Here is a 26,244-nt window from a genome sequence, read left to right on the forward strand (position 1 = left end):
GGTGATGACGTCGTGTGGAAATACGCAAGCGCATTCTTATCATTAACGGTCGGTTCGCGTGAACAGAGTGTAAATATTGTAAATATATTATTATTTTCCAACATTTAAAAGTAAAAAAGAAAATGTGAAAAATATATCATTCAACACCCAGAAATATTTTTTTAATAGTTAAAAAATTGAGGCATTAGTTTACTTGAATTTTAATCAATTAACTGTGTTTAGATGTTCGACGTCTAAACTAAACTAAAATAAAATAAAATATTACCGGTTAAAAAAAAGATTTGAAATGTTTTGAGACCGAATGTTTGTATACTTTAATAAAAGGTATTTTTGAATACACACAAAGTACATTTTATTCAAATATATGATTTGAATAAAAAGTTTAAAATGATATAAACGAATAATGAATAAACATCTAGTGAAATAACTGCTTTTTTTATTTTTTTTTTTAAAATGGACTGAAGTGGATCTCGAGTATCCTGGGAATTGTGTGCACGAGACTCACAGCTGGGATTCAGCAGCAAAACAATTAGATTCTGCATATATTAATAATAATAATAATAATAATAATAATAATAATAATAATAATAATAATAATAATACACTTTACATTTTTCTACAAGCAAAAAAGTTGCTCTGTGCACTCTGTAAAAAGAGGGGAAAACGGTCCATAAGCGCGCGCGAGGAGGAGCCTGACTCGGTTCACTCAGTGTTTTTTTTTTTTTTTTTTGGCTCAAACGCCAATCAAAGGCATCAGAACTCCGGTGGAAGCCCCGCGCACGTGAGAGGTTTAGAACGGCGAGATTTTGCATGAGCTGTACACAGAGGAGGAGGTGGAGAGCAGAGCGCGCGAGGAGGCGGAGAACGCATCATTTCGAACTCAGCGTTCAGCTCTCGCGCATTCTTTCACGGACTTCTGCGGAGAAAACACGGAGCGCACGAGAGAGTGAGAAAGAGAGAGAGTGAGAGAGAGACAGAGAGTGGGGAGGTTGAAAGAGTTCGGATCTCTTTTTTTTTCTTCCTCGGGTGTTTGATTTTTGTTTGTTTGTTTTGTTTTTCGTTATACGGACATGTCGTTCCCGCAACTGGGCTACCCGCAGTACCTTTACGGTGTTGGAGCGGCGGCTGACCGGCAGCTCCTCGCGCCGTCATCGGTGTCTCCCGCGTCTCCACCTTCCGCCGCGTCCTCGCGAGGGGCCAACTGCGACGTGGCGGGGAGCGCGTGCGCCGTCACCTCGCTGCTCGCGGCAGGAGCCGGCGGCGCCGGTGGCGTGTACGCGCACCCGTACGGCTACGGCGCGTTCTTGCCGTACACCAGTGCCGCCGAGCTCGCGCTCTTCTCCCAAATGGTAAGCGTGAATTATTTGAAGACAGAAAACCAACAAAAAACAAATAATAATAATAATAATAATAATAATAATAATAATAATAATAATAATGACAATTTGTCAGAATGATGACGTATTGCCTTACAAAAATATATAGCTCACTATTAAAAGAAAAAAATCCTTAATTCACAGTTAAATGCGATTTATAAATTGAAATATTTAAGAGAAATCTTGTACATAACAGGTTCTAAGACATTTTGTATGTCAGTCAATTAACGGGAGAACTCTCATTTTATTTCGATTTATATTTTTATTTCGGTTTTAGCTCCTTTATTATATATGAAAAGTTTCCTGGCGTTTTTTTAATCTTTAAAGAGAGTAAAACTGTCCGATTTTTATCTCACTCACTGGTAGCTTATTTACTTAAAAGTATTTATCTCAAATCAGCTTCCTGTCAGATTTGTAAATGATTTCTGTTGATAAATTAATGTGAATTTTTTTTCTTTAAATTTATTAAGCGATTAAAATGTAAATAATAAAAAATGTCACGCTTTAACGGGAGAAAACGGCGCATCAGTCACACTGACAAAAATCACCAGGTTAAACTGCCTTAAAGGGAAAAACATCATTTCACTGAGTGGTTTTCATCGCTAGATTGTGATCTGATGAATAATTTGTTTTTAGAAATAATTCATTCGATCGTTAAAAACTATTTGGAAGGAAATGTGCGCCAAAGTGTTGCGTCACGTCCCGGTGTTAGATTATATTTAGTAAAGCTGGATGATGTCTCCCTTTAAAAAATAATAATAATAATAATAAAAATACAGCAACGTTAATGTTGTTTGGTGTTAAAATTGCATATGAATTTGTTGATTATTTGAAGAGGAAAAAAACGATTTCTGTGGATTAATTCAAACGAAAAGTAGTGACATGAATCCATTTGGGATAATAATGGAACTCCTTGATTTAAGATAAAAAATTTAACTTGAATTTAAGCTGTTTATTATTTATTTACATCAATATTTATGTGTTGGGTTTTTTTTTTGTTTGTTTGTTTTTAATGGATGTGAACTGTAATTAAATGCTGTATTTTTAGAGTGAATTTTATAATTCTATTTTTTTTTTTTCACCCTAATCTGAGCATCTGCTCTGATGTCTTGGACTAAAATGTGGAGCCAATTTAATAACCACATTTATTTCCTAAGAGTGTGATATAATTATCTAAAATCCTGGACAACCACTCCTGGTTGTCCTTCAGGCCTGTGTTTTACACTCAAATATCATTTTCAATCCAAAATGTAATTAATTTTGTCCACATTTAACACGTCACCATTTTAGTCTGACGTTCTGCGTGTAATTTTCTCACGTCACACAATAGCAGACGTCCTGCTGCTTTAGGCCAAAGGTTAAATCTGATGATCTGAATGAGAGAAAAGAAACAGCACAGTGTTGAATCGAATCATGTGAAGTGGAGGGACGGAACGAAAGCTTTGATACGTTTCATATTCCACTTTATTTACGTTTTTATAGGGGATAAAAAGTCAAATAAACACTTTACAGTTTATTTATAAAAAGCTGAATTCTGCGTTTTGTCTTAACATGTGTCGAGTGTTGGATAAACACTTAAAAAAGAATTCATTGGTGTTTACAGTGGACAACATTATGTTTTATATTTATCATTTATAATGTTCTTTATATTTATCTAAACAGACAGAGAAAATATCTAAGTATTTATCAAGTGAACTGTGTGGATCTGTGAGCGACATTTTATTTAGATTTTTGATTTTTTTTTTAAAATCCCTTCTGTGTTTCATGTGGTGTTGAGGTTATATCCGATGTGGTGAATTCACATGGTAGTGGATGTAAATAAACACTTGATGTTAATCACCTTCAACAGCAGTGTTTCACTTGTGTTGAGTCAGAAACACTGAAAGTTCAGGCTCAGCGACATTCCAGGAACAAGATTGGGAAACACTGATCTGCTGTAGTATTTAAAGAACACCTAAAATCTTAGTGTTTGATTAACATGCAGATGTCCGCATTGTTTACGTAACTCTATCAGCAGTGTTTGGGTGCCTGGTGTTCCTCGGGTACCTGGTGTTCAGTGCAGTGTTTAAAGTTTTCCTTCGATATTATGGTGTTTAGTTAACTTTGAAAAAAGCCAACAATGTTGAATGTTTAACCTTCAGTGTTAACTTTGAAGTGTCAAAGTAGCCTGTAGTTCTTAACTGATCTATGTTGTTTAAAACTATAAAACTATAGTGTTCCTTATTATAGTCTTTATTTGATGAGTGTTAGCTGTTGGAGTGTTTCTTAAGTTCACAGTATTAACACTTTGACAGGCAGTGTTTCATTACCCTACAGTGTTAGCTCAAAGTGTTCATTTTGAATTAACTTCTAGCGTTAACTCTTAAATAATGTGGATTGTGGATGTACTCAGTATTTAAGAGTCTGTGCTTATTTAACACTCAGTGTTTACTGTCAAGAGTGTTCAGTTGCCCTGTAGTGTTTAATTAACTATTGTTAACTCATAGGCTACTTTCAGTGTTCATCATCATGGCGAATCATATTACACTCTTGCATTGGTAGTGTTCACCAAATTTCATACAGTGTTCTGTAACTGTACAGTGTTTATTCCACTCTTATTATCATCGATTTGTACTGGTTTAGTGCTGTAGGTGTTAACTGTGAGACACTGTAGTCGGAAGTATTTGAATCCTAACGCACCAAGATCTTAGGGCGTCAGGTTAACACCACCGCTACACGGTTGAAAACAAGTTAGCAGGTTTTTAAAGGGTGAATCTGATTAGAGCATCGCACGGTGTTAATCTCCTGCTCTTTTAGTGTGGAATTAACTTGTCTAATGACCCATGCATCTCCTCTAGCTGTAAATGTACAACAGAAAAGCTATAAGCTGAATTAAACAAACACCCCAGTGTCCTGTGTCCAGTGTTGAATTGAGATTGAATCTTATTGTGGTGTTAAATTCATGTCAGTGTTCATTTTGGTCCAAAAGGGGTAAAACCTAAACACGTATTGAGTATTGAATCTCTTCTTACAGCTATTAACTAACACCAAATTCAGTTTTTCCCATGTTTTGATGCAGTATTAAATTAACACAGAGTGCCTTTTTATTGCACATCAACACTGTGTAATAAACACTGAGTCAACACTGTAACGCTTGATATGAATTCAAGACCTTAACACAGAATAACTTCTCCATCAGTGTTGAAAACAGCCTGGTTACTGCAGAGATAAACTAACACTTTTAGCTCATTTCCTTAACACCTATAGTAGTTTATCCAGTTTAACTGGTCTGTATTTAACTCTTAATCTAATACTCAAAAAGTGTTAACTGTCCTTAGCACTAAAAGCTTATGTAAAAAGGTGTTGATTAAAGAGGACAGATGGAGATTCAACACTAGTTTCATAAAGATATGAAGATTTAACAGATTGTGATAGTTTTGAACACAGGCATGGTTCAATTCTCAAAGCTGATGAGTTGAAGGTTAATGTGTGTGTGTGTGTGTGTTTCAGGGTTCGCAATATGATCTAAAGGACAGCCCCGGAGTCAGTTTTGCGGCCCACGCCTCCCCTGCTGCGTTCTACCCCTACGCCGGGTTCCAGTATGGCGACGCATCAAGGCCCAAGAACGCCACGCGTGAGAGCACCAGCACGCTGAAGGCCTGGCTGAACGAGCACCGGAAGAACCCGTATCCCACCAAGGGCGAGAAGATCATGCTGGCCATCATCACCAAGATGACACTCACGCAGGTGTCCACGTGGTTCGCCAATGCCAGACGAAGACTCAAGAAGGAGAACAAAGTGACGTGGGGCGCGCGGCCCAAGAGCGAAGACGGCGAGGATGGCATCATCTTTGGCAGCGACAACGAAGACAAGCGTGAGGACGAGGAGGAGATTGACCTGGAGAGCATCGACATCGATAAGATCGACGAGAACGATGGGGACCGCAGCAACGGCGAGGACGAGGAGGACGACGACGAAGACGAGGACGAGGAAAAGCGAGCACGCAAACTCCTGAAGGAGCGAGACGATGCCCAGGAGCACATGCACATCAACAACGCTAATGCTAACCTTAACAAAAACATGCCCGTCATGACATCACCAGGGCTCCAGATCCCCGTCAGCAGCAAACCCAAGATCTGGTCACTAGCAGAAACAGCAACGAGACCGGATGTGTCCAAAAACGCCACTGTCCAACACCCGGCCTTCCTCGGCAACCACAAACTGTACACCTGCCCCATCAGCAAGATCCACAGCTGGAACAACGGAGCTTTCCGCAGCCACAACTCGCTGCTCAGCGTCCGTTCGCTGGTAGGAGTAAATCAGAACCAACTTCATCAGCAGCATCATCAGCATCAAACACAACAACAACAACAACAACAACATCAACAACATCAGCAACAAAGTGTACTGGAGAAGGACAAAAGCCCTGAGCAGCTCAGCCCCAAACACACAGGTCTCTTTACTCTTATTGTGAAGTTTATTTATTTAAAAAAAAGAAATTATTTTTCAGTTCTAAATGATAAAATTGTGGATTTAATTATCATTAAAAATGTTTTTTTACACTTTACTACTTTTTTACTTTTTTTTTACTTTTTTACACTTTTTTTTCACTTTACGATTCACTAAAAATGTCATTTTTTTTATATACTTACTTTCTTATTTATTTCACTTATCATGTATGTATGTTTAATTTGTATTTCCTGTTTCTATATTAGTCCACATTTTTTAAATTATGCAACTTAATAAACAGCAACAATAAGTCATTTATTTTAGGTATTTTTTATCATATTATAATGCATAATTATAAATTTTTTATTTTTTATGACTAATCACTAAAACACTTATTTATTTATTTGTTTGTTTGTTTGTTTGTTTGTTTTTTCCTGACTCCTTACACTCAAGCTTTTTTTTATTGTGTATTTTGCTTTCTTCCTCTTTTCTCTTTCTTTCTTCAACAGTTTATTCGGGTGTATTTTGTTGATATCGGGTTGATTTAGTTTTGATCTTTTAACACACTCTTCCTTTTAAAGCAGATAAAAATAAAAACAAGCACGATCGCAGTCAAGTCAGTAACAGATAACGCTCCGCTCTGTGTGTGTGTGTGTGTGTGTGTGTGTGTGTGTGTGTGATTTATTAACCCGTTCAGTGCAGATCACATCTCCATAATCACCTCATTTATTATTGATTGTGTGTTTTTTTTTTGTCAGAGCGGGGAGTCGAGTCGCCCACACACACCATCACAAAGTCCTCGTTCAGACCTCTTCACGACGGGTAAACACACACACAGACACACACACACACGTCATAATTTCCACCACAAGCTAAAATGACTTACAGATCTAAATAAGTAAGCATTAATTGAATCTTCAAAACAAAATTAAAATATAAATCTTATTTTTTTTAATCAGAAAAAAATGATGTATATTTTTACGATTTACAAATAAATGAAAATGCAGCTGTTGTAGAACATTATCAGGAACCCAGTATGAGCTGAAAAGAGAAAGAAATTAAAATAAAGACTAAAACTATAATATGGATCTTATTTATTTTATGTCTCTTGTTTAGCACAGCATACAATCTGAGATATTTATCTATATATAAATATCTATAAATCTATATATTAATATATATCTATATTATCCATAGATCTTCTCTAGAATTTATTTATAAACTGATATTTTTTACAAGTCTAATATTTGTCTAGTAAGTATATTATTATTATTATTATTATTATTATTATTATTATTATTATTATTATTATTATTATTGGTTCAGTGTTTAGTGCTTTAAAATAAACAGTGTGTGACAAAGCAGGTCAAACCCCTCTGCATGCACTGTCTCAGGGGAGGCTGTGTGTGTGTGTGTGTGTGTGTGTGTGTGTGTGTGTGTGTGTGTGTGTGTGTGTAAAGCCCCTCGGGGGAAAATTTGCCCCCTTTTTAACCGCGACCCTCCCTGATGTTCTTTTCTCCAGGCTTTATGCTCATCACTCATTCCTTATAAATACTGTGTCCCAAACGCAGAACAGCTCCTTCAGGCAGGGCAGTGAAGCAGCGTTAGAGTTCTATCTCTCCCTCCCTCTCTTCCTCCCTCTATCTCTCTCTGTCTGTGTATCTGTCTCTGTCTGTCTCTCTCTGTCTGTCTGCCCCCCCTTTCTGCTCCAGTCTCTGACTACATTACATTATGCAATTTAGTTCTATGTGGTTTACAGTGTGAATTAATTGCCTTATAGCCAACAGCCGTATTTAGGAAATTTAATTAAATTTGTTAATTTGATAACCTCAAGATTCTATGAAAACTACTGTAACACTACTGTAACTACTGTAAAACTAGTGTATCACACCGTATCATAACTATTATAACTCCAAAAACTGTAAGAACAAAATCGTAACTATCAAAGCTATCATAATCACCAGAGTTACCATCAACTATTGAGACTATCGTATCAATATCTATCATAATTAACATAACTGCTGTTTGCTATGTAATTACTGCAAATAGTTTAACTGTTTTAACTAACATAACTATCATAACCGTCATAACTATCATAACCAACACAACCACTGTTTTAACTACCATAACCATCCTAAATTTCATAACCATCATTTACCATAATAACTACTATAACAATCATAACCATCACAACATTCACAATGATCGTAACCTTCATAGCTTCTATAACCATCATAACTATCATAACTGTTGTATCTGTTTTAACTATCATAACCAATGTAACCAACATAACTGCTGTTTGTTATGTAACTACTGAAAACAGTTCAACTATTTTACCTACTATAACAAGCAGAACTATCATAACTATCATAACCTTCCTCACGCTCATAACTAGTGTAACTATAGTAACTATAACTCTGAACTATCAAAATGATCATAACCTCCAGAACTACCACAATTAACATAACCAATGCAGGTAATTGCTGAAACTCTCATAACCAACTGGTATAACTACTTTAACCATTATTACTAAACACATTTTAGCTGTTGCAAAGCATTGTAACCATCAAGCATTAGAAATAATCTAACTATTCTAACTATCATAACTAACTTTACAGCTATCAACAGTTCCAACTATAGGAACTATTGTAACTACCATTTTTTTGCAGCTAGCTAAAGCAGGTCATACCATGAAAGGAATTTAACTTCTTTAACACAAATATCACAAATAAATTGTACAAGGATTTTAGGTAGTACATAAACCACACCCACAAATATCATAAAAAGATCGATGAACAATATATCATACAATCAGTTTAGGTGACTATAGGTTACACTTATAATAATACAATAGTAATAATAAAATGCAACATATTATACGACAATTTAATGTGTACATCGGCTTGAGTATTTCTTTAAAAATATCACAATAATAATGAGAAACAATATATCGTACAACCATTTCATGGTTTTAGAACTCACGCTAACGAATGAACTAATATTCTTTACAAATATAGCAATATTCGGAAGCCATGTTACAATGCTAAAAACATCGTAATTTGCTATGGATCGATATATTGAAAATCGATATATTTCACAACATTGTGTCTCTGAAATCTCATGATCATTAGACTAAATGATATATCATCCAAACCATTACACAAGTCTCACTAATGAATCGCTGAGCAATTTCACAAAAATGAAAATCGATATATCGTACAACCGCTACAGGTTTCTGAACGAATGTTTCCATGAAATATTGGGATAATGATGAACAGATAATATACACACTGTCCTATCCTGAAGTCTTCAACACTTTTCTTTGTGTCTGTCTCTTTCAGTCCCAGGAATCCTCATCGAGTCCTCACCACCTGATCGCCTCACATAAAGACTCTAAAATACAAAAGAAATACTGAAATAAATACATATGGATATTGGAGTTTTGTAAATATAATATTAATATTAATAATATTAATAAGAATAATAGCGCTTAAATTTATCCCGGGATATTGGGTAGGTTTGACTTCCTCTCTCTGTGTTGGTGTTTTTATTCATTTTTATGATTTTTCCCTGTATAATTTTTTTTGTTTGTTTTTGTTTATTTTTTTGGTTTTTTTTTTCTGTAAATGCAGCGTCTCAAATCTGTAAATAGTGACTTGACGGAGTTTGTGCAGATCATATATTTTGTCTATAATAAAGTCAACAAATTATGGAGACATTTCCATCTAGTCTTTTCTCTCTCTGTGTGTGTGTGTGTGTGTGTGTGTGTGTGTGTGTGTGTTTATTATAGAGGTTTCTTATCAATGAGCTGCTGAGATGATGGCAGGGTGAATTTCCAGGGATATAGATGATGTAACGTTGAAGTGTACACACATACACACACACGCACACACAGTAGAGAGTGAATAGAGCAGTACAACCGTGTTCACATTTAAAATTTAGTCTTAATTTGTCAGGCTATAAATGGTGAAATCTATGCACATATATTAAACCATTGGATCCAGCATACAAATCTTAGCTCTCTAGTATCTTTACATAAAATTGTTTATGGAGAGCAAAGGATCTCAACTGGAGACTTTAACAATCAAACTTTAACTATTAGACATTAACTATCAGATTTTAACTGTCATATTTTAGCTATAGGAATTCAGCTATCAGACTTTAACTATCAGACCAGACTTTAACTATCAGATATTAACCACCTGACATTAACTATCAGACTTTAGTTATCAGACTTTAAGCATCAGACTTTAACCATCAGACATTAACCATCAGACATTAACCATCAGACTTCAGCTATCAGACTTTAGCTGTCAGACTTTAGCTATAAGAATATATCCCAGACTTTAACTATCAGACCAAACTTAAACTATCAGAATTTAGCTATCAGACATTAACCATCAGACATTTACCATGGGACTTCAGCTATCAGACTTTAACTATCAGACATTAACTATCAGACTTTAACTCTGACTTTAACTATAAGATTCAAGATCAGACTTGAACATTAGACTTCAGCTAACAGACCTCAGCTATCAGACTTCAGTTATCAGACCCAGAAATTAACTATCAGGCTTTAGCTATCAAACTTGAACTATCAGACATTACCCATCAGACAATAACCATCAGACATCAGCTGTCAGACTTTAACTATTATACTTTAGCTATCAGACTTTAGCTATTAGACTTCAGCTCTCAGACTTTAACTATCAGACCAGACTTTAACTATCAAACTTGAACTATTAGACTTTATCTATCAGACTTTAGCTATCAGAGTTCAGCTATCAGACCAGAAATTATCCATCAGACATCAGCTATCAGACTTTAGCAATAAGACTTTAACTTAGATTTTAACTATCAGACCAGATTTTAACTATCAGAATTTAGCTATCAGACATTAACCATAAGCCATTAACCATCAGAAATTAACCATCAGACATCAGCTATCAGACTTTAGCTATAAGACTTTAATTCAGACTTTAACTCTCAGACATTAGCTAGCAGACTTTAGCTATCAGACTTTACCTATCAGACTTCAACTATCAGACCAGACTTTAACTATAAGACTTTAACTGTCAGACTTTAGCTATCAGACATTAACCATCAGACATTAACCATCAGACTTCAGCTATCAGACTTTAGCTGTCAGACTTTAGCTATAAGAATATAACCCAGACTTTAACTATCAGACCAAACTTAAACTATCAGAATTTAGCTATCAGACATTAACCATCAGACATTTACCATGGGACTTCAGCTATCAGACTTTAACTATCAGACATTAACTATCAGACTTTAACTCTGACTTTAACTATAAGATTCAAGATCAGACTTGAACATTAGACTTCAGCTAACAGACCTCAGCTATCAGACTTCAGTTATCAGACCCAGAAATTAACTATCAGGCTTTAGCTATCAAACTTGAACTATCAGACATTACCCATCAGACAATAACCATCAGACATCAGCTGTCAGACTTTAACTATTATACTTTAGCTATCAGACTTTAGCTATTAGACTTCAGCTCTCAGACTTTAACTATCAGACCAGACTTTAACTATCAAACTTGAACTATTAGACTTTATCTATCAGACTTTAGCTATCAGAGTTCAGCTATCAGACCAGAAATTATCCATCAGACATCAGCTATCAGACTTTAGCAATAAGACTTTAACTTAGATTTTAACTATCAGACCAGATTTTAACTATCAGAATGTAGCTATCAGACATTAACCATAAGCCATTAACCATCAGAAATTAACCATCAGACATCAGCTATCAGACTTTAGCTATAAGACTTTAATTCAGACTTTAACTCTCAGACATTAGCTAGCAGACTTTAGCTATCAGACTTTACCTATCAGACTTCAACTATCAGACCAGACTTTAACTATAAGACTTTAACTGTCAGACTTTAGCTATCAGACATTAACCATCAGACATTAACCATCAGACTTCAGCTATCAGACTTTAGCTGTCAGACTTTAGCTATAAGAATATAACCCAGACTTTAACTATCAGACCAAACTTAAACTATCAGAATTTAGCTATCAGACATTAACCATCAGACATTTACCATGGGACTTCAGCTATCAGACTTTAACTATCAGACATTAACTATCAGACTTTAACTCTGACTTTAACTATAAGATTCAAGATCAGACTTGAACATTAGACTTCAGCTAACAGACCTCAGCTATCAGACTTCAGTTATCAGACCCAGAAATTAACTATCAGGCTTTAGCTATCAAACTTGAACTATCAGACATTACCCATCAGACAATAACCATCAGACATCAGCTGTCAGACTTTAACTATTATACTTTAGCTATCAGACTTTAGCTATTAGACTTCAGCTCTCAGACTTTAACTATCAGACCAGACTTTAACTATCAAACTTGAACTATTAGACTTTATCTATCAGACTTTAGCTATCAGAGTTCAGCTATCAGACCAGAAATTATCCATCAGACATCAGCTATCAGACTTTAGCAATAAGACTTTAACTTAGATTTTAACTATCAGACCAGATTTTAACTATCAGAATGTAGCTATCAGACATTAACCATAAGCCATTAACCATCAGAAATTAACCATCAGACATCAGCTATCAGACTTTAGCTATAAGACTTTAATTCAGACTTTAACTCTCAGACATTAGCTAGCAGACTTTAGCTATCAGACTTTACCTATCAGACTTCAACTATCAGACCAGACTTTAACTATAAGACTTTAACTGTCAGACTTTAGCTATCAGACATTAACCATCATAAATCAATCATAAATTAACCATTAGACATTAATCATTAACATAGCTATGAGACTTTAACTATCAGACCTTATCCGACTATAACTATCAGACATTAACCATCAGATATTAAGCATCAGACTTTAGCTATAAGACATTGACTCAGAATGTAACTATCAAAATTTAACTGTCAGACGTTAGATATCAGTCTTTAGCTATCAAACTTTAGCTATCAGACATTAAATATAAGACCTTAAATATCACACTTTATCAAATGCTAGCTATCAGATTTAAACACTGACATTAATTATCAAACCTTAGCTATCAGACTTTATCAGACTATAACTGTCAGACTTTCACCATCAGATATTAACCATCAGACTTTAGCTATCAGACATTAGCAATAAGACTTTAACTCAGATTTAAACACTGACATTAATTATCAGACCTTAGCTATCAGACTTTATCAGACTATAATTGTCAGACATTAACCATCAGATATTAACCATCAGACTTTAGCTATCAGACATTAGCAATAAGACTTTAACTCAGATTTAAATGCTGACATTAATTATCAGACCTTAGCTATCAGACTCTATCAGACTATAACCATCAGACATTCACCATCAGATATTAACCATCAGACTTTAGCTATCAGACATTGGCAATAAGACTTTAACTCAGATTTAAACATCAACATTAACTATAATACTTTAGCTATTAGTCTTTAGCTATCAGACTTCAGCTATCAGACTTTAACTATTAGACCAGACTTTAATTATCAGATGTTAGCTATCAGACATAAACTCAAACATTAACTATCAGACTTAAGCTATCAGTCTTTATCTATCGGTCCAGACTTTAACTATCAGACATTAAACATCAGATATTAACCATTAGAGTTCAGCTATCAGAATTTATCTATCAGGCTTGAAATATCAGACTGTCTGATCGGATGAAGACTTTTCATCAGATGTTCTCTTTGAGTTTACATTTGTTCATGTGACAGTTTAAAAAACTTTTTGGAAGAAAAATAAATGACAGGATAAACTAATCCCTAAATAACTATCTAACACACACACACACACACACACACACACACACACACACACACAATATAATAATCTGGTAAATCTTTAGTTTTGTCATGTGTACATAAGTAAATGAATGAAAAGTAAAACACACTGTAACACACTCTAATGCACACTGTGTAGACACTAATACACACTAGTAATATAATAGATACTTTTACACAGTAACACACACTACAGCACAAACACACACTAATACATGGACACATGTCAAACAGAATTACTGAACTCAAATTTAACAGAAACAATTGATGAATGGTACAAAAAAAACTGTGTGTGTGTGTGTGTGTGTGTGTGTGTGTGTGTGTGTGTGTGTGTTAATTTAATTTTACTCAATTGTGTAATGAGTAATAAACTAGTCTTTCTAATATACTAACCCACAGTAACACACACTGATACACTAACACACACTTATACACTCTAATACACCAACACACATTAACACACACTAATGCACTCTAATACACCAAACACACTAACACACACTAACACACTAATACACCAACACACAAACACACACTGATACACTAACACACACTTATACACTCTAATACACCAACACACACTAACACAACCTAATGCACTCTAATACACCAAGACACACTAATACAGTCTAATACACCAACACACACTAACACACTCTAATACACCAACACACTAACCGACACTAAGGCACTAACCCACACTAACACACACCAAGACACTAACACACAAACACACTAATCGACACTAAGGCACTAACCCACATTAACACACACTAATACACCAACACACACTAACACACTAATCGACACACTAACACACACTAACACACTCATACACCAACACACAGTAACCCACTCTAATACACTAACACACACTAATACATTATCACACACAAACACACTAATACACTAACACACAGTAATACACTCTAATACACTAACACACACTAATACATTACCACACACCAACACACACCAACACACTAATACACCAACACACAGTAATACACACTAATACACTAACACACACTAATACATTACCACACACCAACACACACTAACACACTAATACACAGTAATACACTCTAATATACTAACACACGCTAATACATTACCACACACCAACACACACTAACACACTAATACACCAACACACAGTAACCCACTCTAATACACTAACACACACTAATACATTACCACACACCAACACACACTAACACACTAATACACTAACACACAGTAATACACTCTAATACACTAACACACACTAATACATTACCACACACCAACACACACTAACACACTAATACAATAACACACAGTAATACACTCTAATACACTAACACACACTAATACAGTAATACACAAACACACAGTAATACACTCTAATACACTAACACACACTAATACATTACCCCACACCAACACACACTAACACACTAATACTGTACACTAACACACAGTAATACACTTTAATACACTAACACACTCTAATAAATGACCACACACCAACACACACTAACACACTAATACACCAACTCACAGTAACCCACTCTAACACACTAACACACACTAATACATTACCACACACCAACACACACTAACACAGTAATACACTAACACACAGTAATACACTCTAATACACTAACACACACTAATACATTATCACACACAAACACACTAATACACTAACACACAGTAATACACTCTAATACACTAACACACACTAATACATTACCACACACCAACACACACTAACACACTAATACACTAACACACAGTAATACACTCTAATACACTAACACACTCTAATAAATGACCACATACCAACACACACTAACACACTAATACACTAACACACAGTAATACACTCTAATACAGTAACACACACTAATACATTACCACACACAGTAATACACTCTAATACACTAACACACGCTAATACATTACCACACACCAACACACACTAACACACTAATACACTAACCCACACTAAAATACACTAAGAAAACAAGAAACGTTTACACACATTAACACATACTAATACATTAACACACACTATCACACTAATACACTAACCCACACCAACAAAGACTAATACACATTAACACACACTAATACACTAACCCACATTAACACACACTAATACACACACTAATACACACTAATAATGGTCATTGTATTCATGTAGACTTCTATCGACTCTTGTGAAATGTCCCTGAAAAAATTGAGCTCCATTTCTCACGTTGTGACGTTCTCACGTCTTTTTTAACAAGTCATGGACTTGTGGTTTGAATGGTGAGATTTATATTTAATATTATTATGATATATTTAAAGAAGCTGTTTCTTGCCAGTAATTTACCAGAACGTGAAACCAGACTTTAAGTGTGTGGATGTGGTGGAGTTTACAGTTAACTCTAAATCAAGTACAGTCCAAACACACACGCATACACAAACACACACACACACACACTCACTCACTCCTCTGGTGCTTCCCTGTGATGCGATGCCATCACGCGGCTTTGAGATTCGGCCAACGGGAAGTCAGGGAATGCAGAGTGTTATCGTTCAACATGTGCACAACAGACACCACTGTTCAACACAACTCTACTGCTTTGGTTTAATCATTTAACAAAAGTAAAACAAACATTTGTCAAAACCCATTAATACTCACTTATAATAAAAATACTTTCTTACTGAAGTAAAGGACGATAAAACTTTCTAACCATACTGTACCCATGTTGCTAACAAGCTAACATCACTGTGTTAATGCATTTAAAAAAAGAACTACACAACATTTCAGCTCATGACAGGAATACAAGAATGCTAATAATGCTAACAGCAACCGAAAGTGAATGGCCACCGATTAGAAAATGAGACTGGTGGTAACTGGTGACTACCAGCTTTATGTGTTTTAGTGTTGTTTGTTATTTTGTAAATTGTTTTAAAATTGTGTTTTAATTTAAAATGTAAAAAACTATAATACATTTTTTAATTTTTTATGTATGTATGTATATATATATACGTATATATATATATATATATATATATACGTATATATATATATATATATATATACATATATATATATATATATATACATATATATATATATATATATACATGTATATATATATATATATATGTATATATATATATATATTCAGAATAATGTTGTTCATGGATATTTTTAAAATTATAAGTGAATTATTGTTTTTTTAGAAATAGGAAAATAAATAAATATCAATTCTGAATTTTAATTAAAACTTAGAAAACAATTAAGAAATACTAAATAACTTATTTAAATTAACTTATTAAAAAATTATATTGTTTAAAACAAAATAAAGTCGATTTTTTTTTTTACTATTAACGCTGAGCTGTTTTTTTTTTTTTTTTGGAATTTTTGCATATATTTTCAAAAATTGTTCAACAATCATGAAAAAAGATATATTTGTTTGCTTTTGCCAAATGTCAAAACACGAAACAATTAAAGGCTTGTCATGTTGAAATCTTATTTTGTGATTTATGTTTATTAGCTACCAAAAAAAACATACATTTCTGTTTGTGTTACAAAAATTAGTTTAACTTTTTTTTGTGTAAATTATGTATTGATGTAGTGTGTATGATGTATTTTTCTTAGCCGAATGCTAGCAGCTCAGAGGAACAGTAATGGATGGCTGGTGTTTAAAGTCATCCATCACGCTCGCCTCATCTCCTTCTCTTCTCGTCATTTAGCCGCATTGATATTGGCACTTTGGTCTTTATTTATTAACCGAGTCGCAGTCAGAGAAGCAGATGAAGCTAATTCGGTGTAGCAGTACGTTTATTAAAGCGTCATTTTTCCCGCCCGAGCGTCAGATAGCCATCGGATCATTTCCTGTTTCCTCAGCAGATTGGTAACGTTGGTGGCGTAGCGTTTTAGCGAGCTTATAAATCTTGTCTTATCTCTTCATGCAGCGCAACCACACGCTGAGATTTTAGCCGAACGAGGGGCAGAAAGTGAAAGACATGAGTACGTGTTGGACAATAATGGTGGCAGATGGTGACGGCTAATAACGTAGCATCTCATGTAGGACATAAGGCTAGCATTCGGACTGCTAAACCTTCTGTTTTTTTAAGGGTTTGTTTAAAGACCTCTTAACGTCAGTGTGGGTTTTTATTTCAAACCCAAGAGATCCTCGGGTTGGTGTTTTCGACTAACAGGAGAGGAACCTGAGGTGTTCTTTCTGCTGTTGAAGCTTGTTCACCTCAAGGTTGGATGTTCTGTTCTTGTTGAGATGTTTTTCTGTTCCTCACAGCTGTACGGAGTGATTATATCTTTCTGTCTTTCTTTTTGTTTCCCCCGTGTTTTCCCCCATGTTTTCCTTTTGTTTCAAATTTAGTTGAATGAGTTTAGTGTTTAATTCCTTTGCTTATTCATTATTTAATTGTCTTTCTTTCATTTTTATATCTTTAATTTTGCCTTTATTTTCTTCCTTATTTTATGTTTCATTTATTGATTTTAGTTTTTAATTCTTTTTCCCTTTTACACTTTAATTTTTTTTACTTTGTCGTGTTCTGTTAGTTGTAAGCAGTTTTGGTTATTCTTTATCTTTTTCCTTTTTTGGTTATTTTTTTTTAATTTACTCATTTTTTTTATTTTTATTTTTACTTTTTATTCTCAAGATTTCTTCTTCATTTCTACAATTTCTACATTTTTTTTTTTTTTTGGATTTTAATTTACTTAACGTCTTTCTTTCCTTCTTTCTTTTTCTTTTGTTGTTCTGGTTGTGTGTGCGTGTGTGTGTGTGTGTGTGTGTGTGTGTGTTTATACTGATTATTTTGGAGGGTATGTGACAGAGTGATTTAACTAAAGAAATTCCTCGCCAACGAGTCGTGGTGTGCACATGAAGAGTTAGAAAAGCATACGGAGGCCAGATGAGGCCGTGTTAACCACCATCTGCATTATTTATGGTCACACACATACACAAACGTACACACACACGTACACACACACACACGCACACACACACCACTGTCCCTATACAGTTGAAAACAAAAGCGCTTGAAGACAAATTTGCCTTAACTTTCATCTTAAAATTATAGCCATAAATGCCACTAACATTTAAATCACACACATGTGTGTGTGTATGTGTGTGTGTCTTCCCGATAATTACAGAGTGAAAGATGGTAAACAAGTTATGGAAATATAATTATAATATAAATTTTTTTTTCCACAGTAGCGTTTTTTGGAGGATTTTTTTAATCACACGTCAAAACAATATAAAAATATCTGCAGAAAGTCAGCGTCTAATTACACACACGTCAATCTGTTCCAACTCTCACTCGAACACTCCCTCTCTCTCTCTCTCTCTCTCTCTCTCTCTCCGTCCTCTCTTAACTCCTGCCACCTTCTCTTCTCTCCTTCATTTATATCTGTTATCTCTCTTTCTTCCTTTTCTCTCTTTTTCTATTTTTTCTTTCCTTCCTTGCTTGCTGCCTTCCTTTCTCATTTCTTTTTTCTTTCTGTACCTTTTTTTCCTTTTTTATTTCCTTCCAATATGTCCTTCTGTCTTACTTCCTTCATGCTACTTTTCTGACTTTTGTCCCATCTTCCTTCCTTCCTTCCTTCCTTCCTTCCTTCCTTCCATTTTCCCCATACAGTCTATATTTCTGTCTTTCTTCCTTCCTTCCTTCCTGTTACCTTTCAGACTTTTGTCCCTTTTCCTTTCTTTCTTTCTTTCTTTCTTTCTTTCTATCTTGCATGGAGGAATGTAGTGAAAAGAAAACTGCATAGCACAGTGCCATGATGTTCCACTCCGTGCTTCTAACTTTCTCGTGTACCTTGTTTACCACACAGGAAGTACCCTGTGTATCATGTGCTTGGGCTAGGTGTGTAATTTCTGACAGGAAATTAACACACCATAACATTTAGCCCACAATGTAAATAAATGTCCCAGACAGTGGGTCATTCTGGCTTTCACATTACGCAGATCGTCCTGTCCAAATTCACTTCACCTTTTTACCTTGTTAATGGTGCAATTTTTTTTGTTTTGTTTTGTTTTTTTGACATATAATTTGTTTTAACTGTGCAACTTTCAGAATTGATTCACCCTTTACCATCTAAAGGAACTCCTGCACATTAACGCTCCAGGGCTTTCAAAAACTTAAATAAACACATTTGGAGCTGGAAAGAGTGTCAGAAACACAGAAAAGAATTCTTCTATCAGGTTTCTTGGCTGTTTAAATCCCACAGCTCCTAATTTGAGCTTTAAGTGGAATTTAGTTCATCAAACATTGTGGAGAAATAGAAAAGAACATTAATAGAAAAGTGAACAGTTTGCAAAACTCTTTGAGCTCATTAGGTTTTATATTATAACTTGCTAGCTAAAGTAAAAGATATTACTAATATATAAGGATAAAAAAACATTTCTAAAATCATGCAGATCTCAGGTATGATTAGAGCTTTAACATCAGGTAACATTAGATTAGCATAAGGAGGTAAAGTACAGACAAATAAGGTAAGACTTTGAAGGAAAAAATGTAAGGTAAGGTAAGGTAAGGTAAACTTTTATTGTCCCCAATAGGGAAATTTGTCTTGGGCCATCACCCATGCTGCAATCATACAGTACACACATTAGACAGATACAATTCACAAGATATTGAATACATAAAATAGCAACTATGTCCTTCCCCTATTTAACAACTTCACCGAGACTGGGATAAAAGAGTTTTTAAATCTATTTAATCTGCAGCGAGGAACTCTGAACCTCTTGCCAGAAGGCAACAACTCATACTCCATATTCAAAACATGGGAAAAATCACAGACAATCCTCTCAGCGTGTCTTACAGTGGCATGTTCGTACATAGTTTGCAATGGTGTCAATTCTTTCACTCTTATAATTTTCCAAGCAGTATCATTCGTATCGATCTCGATTGCACAGATAGATTCCCAAACCATACTGTGATACAGTATCTGATTACTGTGAGGGGGAAAAGCGTGTGAGGTCAAATTCTGTGAAGAAAAAGTGTGTGAGGAAAAGTTGTGTAAGGAAAAGTTGTGTGAGGGGAAAAGTATTTTGAGAGAAATCATGTTTGAGGACAAAGTGTGTGGGGGGAAGGTGTGTGAGGAAAAAATCTGTGAGGAAAAAGTGTGAGAGGAAAAAGTTTTGATAAAGTGTGAAAGGAACAAATGATTTTAAATGTGTGAGGAAAAAGTGTGAAAAAAGTGAGAGTAAAAATGTACAAGGGAAAAGAGTAAGAATAAAGTGTGTGAGGGGAAAAGTGTTTTGAGAGGAATAGTGTTTGAGGAGTTTGTGTGGGGGGGTGTGTGAGAAAAATATGAGAGGGAAAAGAATGTGAGGAAAAATGGTTTGAGGTCACAGTGTAAGAGAGAAAAAATGTGTAAGGAAAATGTTTGGGAAGGAAAACACTGAAAAGTGTGAGGTAAAAATTCTGATGGATAAAGTGTGTGAGGAAAAAGTTTTGACAGGGGAAGTTTGTGAGGGTAAAAGTCTGTGACGTAAATGTGTGAACATAAAAGTGTGTGAGGTAAATGTGCGAGCATTGAAGTCTGTGATGAAAATGTGTGACCATAAAAGTGTGTGAGGTAAATGTGCGAGCATTGAAGTGAGATAAACATGTGTAAGGAAAAAGTAGATGAGAAATAAAACAAATCGGATGAGCACATGCTTCAGAGGGAAAGAGAATTAACATGGTTCAATTAATCAATATACCAAAGTTTACCTGATTATTCACTGTCATTTACTTGTTTAAAATCTTTTCAAAGGTGTTAAACTTTATTTCAACTCTGAAATGAAATAAAAATAAAACCCTGCCCGAACCCATCCTCCTGGACATGAAGGGAAACCTACGCTAAAACCCTGAATGTTGAGTTTCTGTTACTCGCAGAAAGAATTTGCCCACAAACTCGGCCTGACAGATCAGACAAAGCATCGTGACTGTGAAACAAGAGACACTTTTATGAGGTCCGTAACACAAGCCCCGGGGGCCGCTGGGAAACAGATCCGCCGATGAAAAAGAGGGCCAAGCTCCATCTTTCATGTGCACGTCGCTTTTATTTTGGCCTGCAGACACAAATGACAGACAATTAAGATGACACAAAGGCGAGGGGGAAATTCGGTCACTGCCCAAATGACCCTAGCCGTACCTGAGCGCTTTTCATGTGTGCCTCTTAATAAAATAAGAAGCCAAATCTTTCAGGATGGAAGAAAATGAAATGCTAAAGGTTTTTGGTTAGAAAGCAAGAAATAAATTTTCTTCATATCAAAAACCAGCTTGTGAAGCTGAAGCCATATGTTTCATTCACCGAGTCTCGCTGGATCTACGGACAACTCGACTGCTTTCCAGAACTAAAGTAATCTAAAGTAATCTTACTAAAGTAATCTTTAAAGTAATACTAAATAAGTAAATGCACATACTGTAGCATGAAAGAAGGTTCAACAAAGAGGATTTTTACATGAAAAAAATATGCAGATTATATTTGAAACAAACAAGCTAAAAGTGTAGCTTTTTGGTCTTCATTCTTGTTTAGCATGAAATATGATATATACTTATATGCTAGCCAGAGAGTGTAAAAATTCTTGACTCAAGTGACAGTTAAAGTTGAAGTTTAAGCTCCAAATGTAAAAGTAAAATTTAAAGATCAAATTGAGGGAGAAAAAGCTGTCCGATTTCACGAAGAATCAAGAAATGCAAGAAAATATTAGCCATTAGATAAGGCTACAGCACTTAGCATTAGATCTCAAAACAAACCTGCAGGTACAGTGGCAGTTAGTATGATAAATACAGCTTCCACATCTTAACACAGAAACAACTGTACTTTCTCGCTAGCATGAATTAGCGCAATTCAATATATTTCTATTCACAGTTTATAAAAGGCTAAAAAACCTTATTTATCATGGACTGCTAATTGTGCTAAACACAATCTTTTAATTTAAAAATCTAGCTCATAAAAAACAAGCTTATAAAAGCTAGCTTTAAAAATGATTCCTGTGAAGAAAAAAAACCAAAGCATTAGCACTGTGCAATGCCTCCTTGCTAGCAATTTCTGTTGTTGTTGCTAATCTCTGTGTTAACATTTCTAAAGCCTGGCTTCATGCTTTCAAGTTGTGACCCAGGTTCTGCTTTTAAAACTTAAGACAGATTTAAAAGTTTGTAGCAATATGCTAAAATGACTAACAACTGTTTCCAAAACAGTTTATTTTGCTAAACAGTTTTCAAAGCAAAAAATGCATCTAGTGATATGATGCTAGCATGAATTAGCACACACACAGAATGTTTATCCTTGCGTCATATCGATATTCATGTGGAAAGACTGAACAGGTTTTTAATCTACTTTTGACAGAGAATTATGCTGCAAAATATGGCGCTAATCACTCCGTCTAGCACAAAACGTCGGAAGTGCTACCCAGCGCTAGCTCTTAATCAGGCCTCCATCTTGCCGTCGGTGGAATGTTTGGCGAAGCGGCGTCGAGAGATTGTGAGCAGGATTGTGTTTTTAATGAAGAGCTGAAAAGCTTATTCACCCATCTGTGCTAGCGCTTCCTCACATCATGCTAATAAAGTTGTTTGTCTCGCTTGATCTCTTCATAAGCAGCAGTTGATTCGCCAATTTCCTCACGCAAAATCAGCCCGGATTTATTCTTCTTGTCATCATCAGTTTTTCCCCTTTCATAGTTATTACTGAATTATTTTTTTTTGTTCTTCTTTAAATCGGAATTAAAATTCACCTTTACTCAGAATGTAATTTAATTCCAAAAATGTAATTTTATTGTCATTTTTAATGTAAAAATTAATTTTACCTTCTTTTTATTATGCGGCATGTACTGTAATTTTTTTTTTAAGTAAAATAATTTTACTCCTGAAATGACAAAAGTTAAGTCACCCAAATTTTAAAAATGTTTCACAATCGTTCAGAATTTACATTAAACTCCACATGATTTTAGCACAATTAATTGCTTTTTTTTTCTTTTTGCACTAAAATGAATTGGATTTCAACATAAAATCTCTAAGATTTGAAAACATAACCACAATTTTTAGTTAAAATTTTTTTACACAGGCTTTATTAATAGATTTTATAAACAAAATTTTGATCGTTTCTATATCGCTATGTTCATATGGTGGAAAAAAGATTTTAGCTGTGCCAAATCAGATGAATACAAAATAGAAATAAAACAATTTATTGTTAATGAATTAAAAGTGACTCTCCGCTCTCAGCTAATTCGTACGTTTGTAAACGACACACATTTCTTCGTGAGCTCTGAGACAGAGACTTTCAGACAAACAAATCAGGCTGACATGGAAAAATTCACAAACAAATGAAAGCTGGAAGAAGGGTTAGAGAAAGTTACAGACATGCTTGCTTACTAAAAGTCAGTTATTATTATTTCATTCCAGTAAGCCTCTTCTTCCTCCTCCTCCTCCTCCACCGGTGTGGAAACACGTGTTAAAGACGTCCACCCGGCCTGGAGCTAGCGGATTCGCTAACCTTCTCTTTTCTCAAATGATTCAATTTGACTAATCTTGTTCAGCTTTTCAGGACTCGCAGGCATCCTTTTTTCACATTTCCATATCTGCTGTGGAGAAAGTGCGCACTTCCTAGGGGCCGAGGCAGAGGGACGACATGCTTCTGATGTGTTTTAGATAAGCACATGAGAGAGAGAGAGAGAGAGAGAGAGAGAGAGGTTAAGCTTTATGCTAACGGTCGAGATGTTTAGCGATGATTCACGTTTCCCCCGCAACTTCATATTTCTGTGATTATATCCGTCTTTCCGTTGTTTATTAGATTACAGCCAGGCTTTTCCATCCTTTACCTCCCTCTGCCACTACCCCCCTTTTTCTCCTCCTCCGGGGCAGGAGTGGTGAAGTGCGTGACATGGGACACTTCAGAGTGAACTGATTTTAGATCACTCCATCACTCGCTGTGTTCACTCTGATTTCTGCTGATTTTTATTCTCCCACCAGAGAGAAAATAAAAGTGACCTCTGAGTCCACACCGTTCTGCTCCTGTTAACACCTCCATTCTGTACAGTGTGGGTGCGTGTGCCTGTGTGTACATGTCTACAGGTCCGTGTGCGGGTGTGTGCGCTTGCTGTGAGTGTGTATGTCTAAAAGTTTGTGTGCATGTCAGTGCTTTCTGTGTGTGTGTGCGTGTGTATGTCAAAGCTGAGTTACTGTTTCCACCCCAGCGTTGATTCTCTTACTCTAAAACCATGTCCTGTTTTCTTCGTACTTCCTTTCCGCTCTCTCTTTTTTGCTCTACATCACTTTGTACAGCATGTGTGTTTTCTTAAACTTAAATGCGGCAGATACTGATCACTTGACAACACACACACAAACACACACAAACTCTCCCAATTTAATCCTAGGGGTCATGTGAAGGTCATGGAGGTTAAATGGTATTTGATTAAAAATCATGGCCAAGTCCTGTTTCACAGCTATGCTGGAAATCTCTCTGAGGGTACACCTGAATGTGTGTGTGTATGTGTGTGTTTTGCCACTGTTTATCAATCCCCCGGCAAATCCAATTAGCCTCCCAACCCTATTAACCCGCTCAGCTGGGTGAGAGAGTGCGCACTTCACTTCACTTCTCTTCACTTCACGGCCGCTGCCAATATCTCATTTCTTCTGATAAGATCGGCTCCAGATACTCCTTCATCCCTCTCTCTCTCCCTCTCTCTCTCTCACGCTCTGTCTATCTGTCTGTCTTTTGCTCTCCTACTCCTCCCCCTCTATTTCCCCACAGACAGACAACTCAAAAAAAAACAGAACTAGGGCACTAAGTTGACTTGTTTGTCCGCTAGCAGGCCGAGATCAGGTGTGATGTGATTTCTCTTATCGAGACGGTCCACAAAGCCGAGCCGAGTCTGTCGTGATTAACACACACACACACACACACACACACACACACACACACACACACACACACAGCCGGCTCATTGTTATTCCAAGTCGAGGAATCAATTTGTATCAAACGCTCACTGTAATTTATTTGTGGTCTTTGAAGGCGAGCCGGGAGCTGGGATAAACGGGAATGGACTCTTTTCATTCTTCCTCCTTTTCTTCCTCCTCGTCTTCCTCTTCCTCTTCTCCTTCTCCTCTCATCCGTAGCAGAGCTGATAAACTTCCTTGTGATCGTTCCGAGGTCCGAATCTCAAAAAGGACACCTTGTCGGACATGATGGACCTGGTTCTCTCTCTCTCTCTCTCTCTCTCTCTCTCTCTCTCTCTTTCTTTCCTTCCTCTTCCTGTCTGTCCTGAACTCCTTTCTCCTATGTTTTCCTTTCCTCCTTTAGTGACATTTCCCTTATCCTGCTCATCCCCTGCCAGACCAAATGATGTTTTCAATACAGGAAGTGACACATCATGAGCCATGATTTTCTCTTTTTTTTCCTTTCATCACTTTCTTAATTTGCTCCCTCGTTCCTTTCCTTCCTGTGCTAACAACACCAAAAAACCTTACAGATATTTGTCATCTAATGAAATGCTCTGTAGTGTGTATACGCCCTGCCCCCAAAATGAAGATCTAGCTCTACAGTAGCAGATCTTTAGTGGTATATGTCTCACGGAGAAATCCGTGTAATTAGCAAATCAGTTGTTTCAGCGCGTCATTACTCT

At 35.8% G+C, this 26,244-nt stretch overlaps 1 protein-coding gene across 1 annotated transcript; it reads left to right on the forward strand.

Annotated features, from left to right (window-relative positions):
• Window positions 1–804: 804 nt before the first annotated feature.
• Window positions 805–9,463, forward strand: irx1a (iroquois homeobox 1a). The gene is made up of 4 exons (XM_060869351.1): window positions 805–1,349; window positions 4,866–5,808; window positions 6,563–6,626; window positions 9,146–9,463. The coding sequence occupies exons 1-4, from the start codon at window positions 1,071–1,073 to the stop codon at window positions 9,177–9,179; spliced, it is 1,320 nt and encodes a 439-aa protein (XP_060725334.1). The 5' UTR covers window positions 805–1,070; the 3' UTR covers window positions 9,180–9,463.
• The last annotated feature ends 16,781 nt before the right edge of the window (window positions 9,464–26,244 follow it).

This window comes from Tachysurus vachellii, chromosome 5, assembly GCF_030014155.1.
Source record: "Tachysurus vachellii isolate PV-2020 chromosome 5, HZAU_Pvac_v1, whole genome shotgun sequence".
In the NCBI taxonomy this organism is placed as follows: domain Eukaryota; kingdom Metazoa; phylum Chordata; class Actinopteri; order Siluriformes; family Bagridae; genus Tachysurus; species Tachysurus vachellii.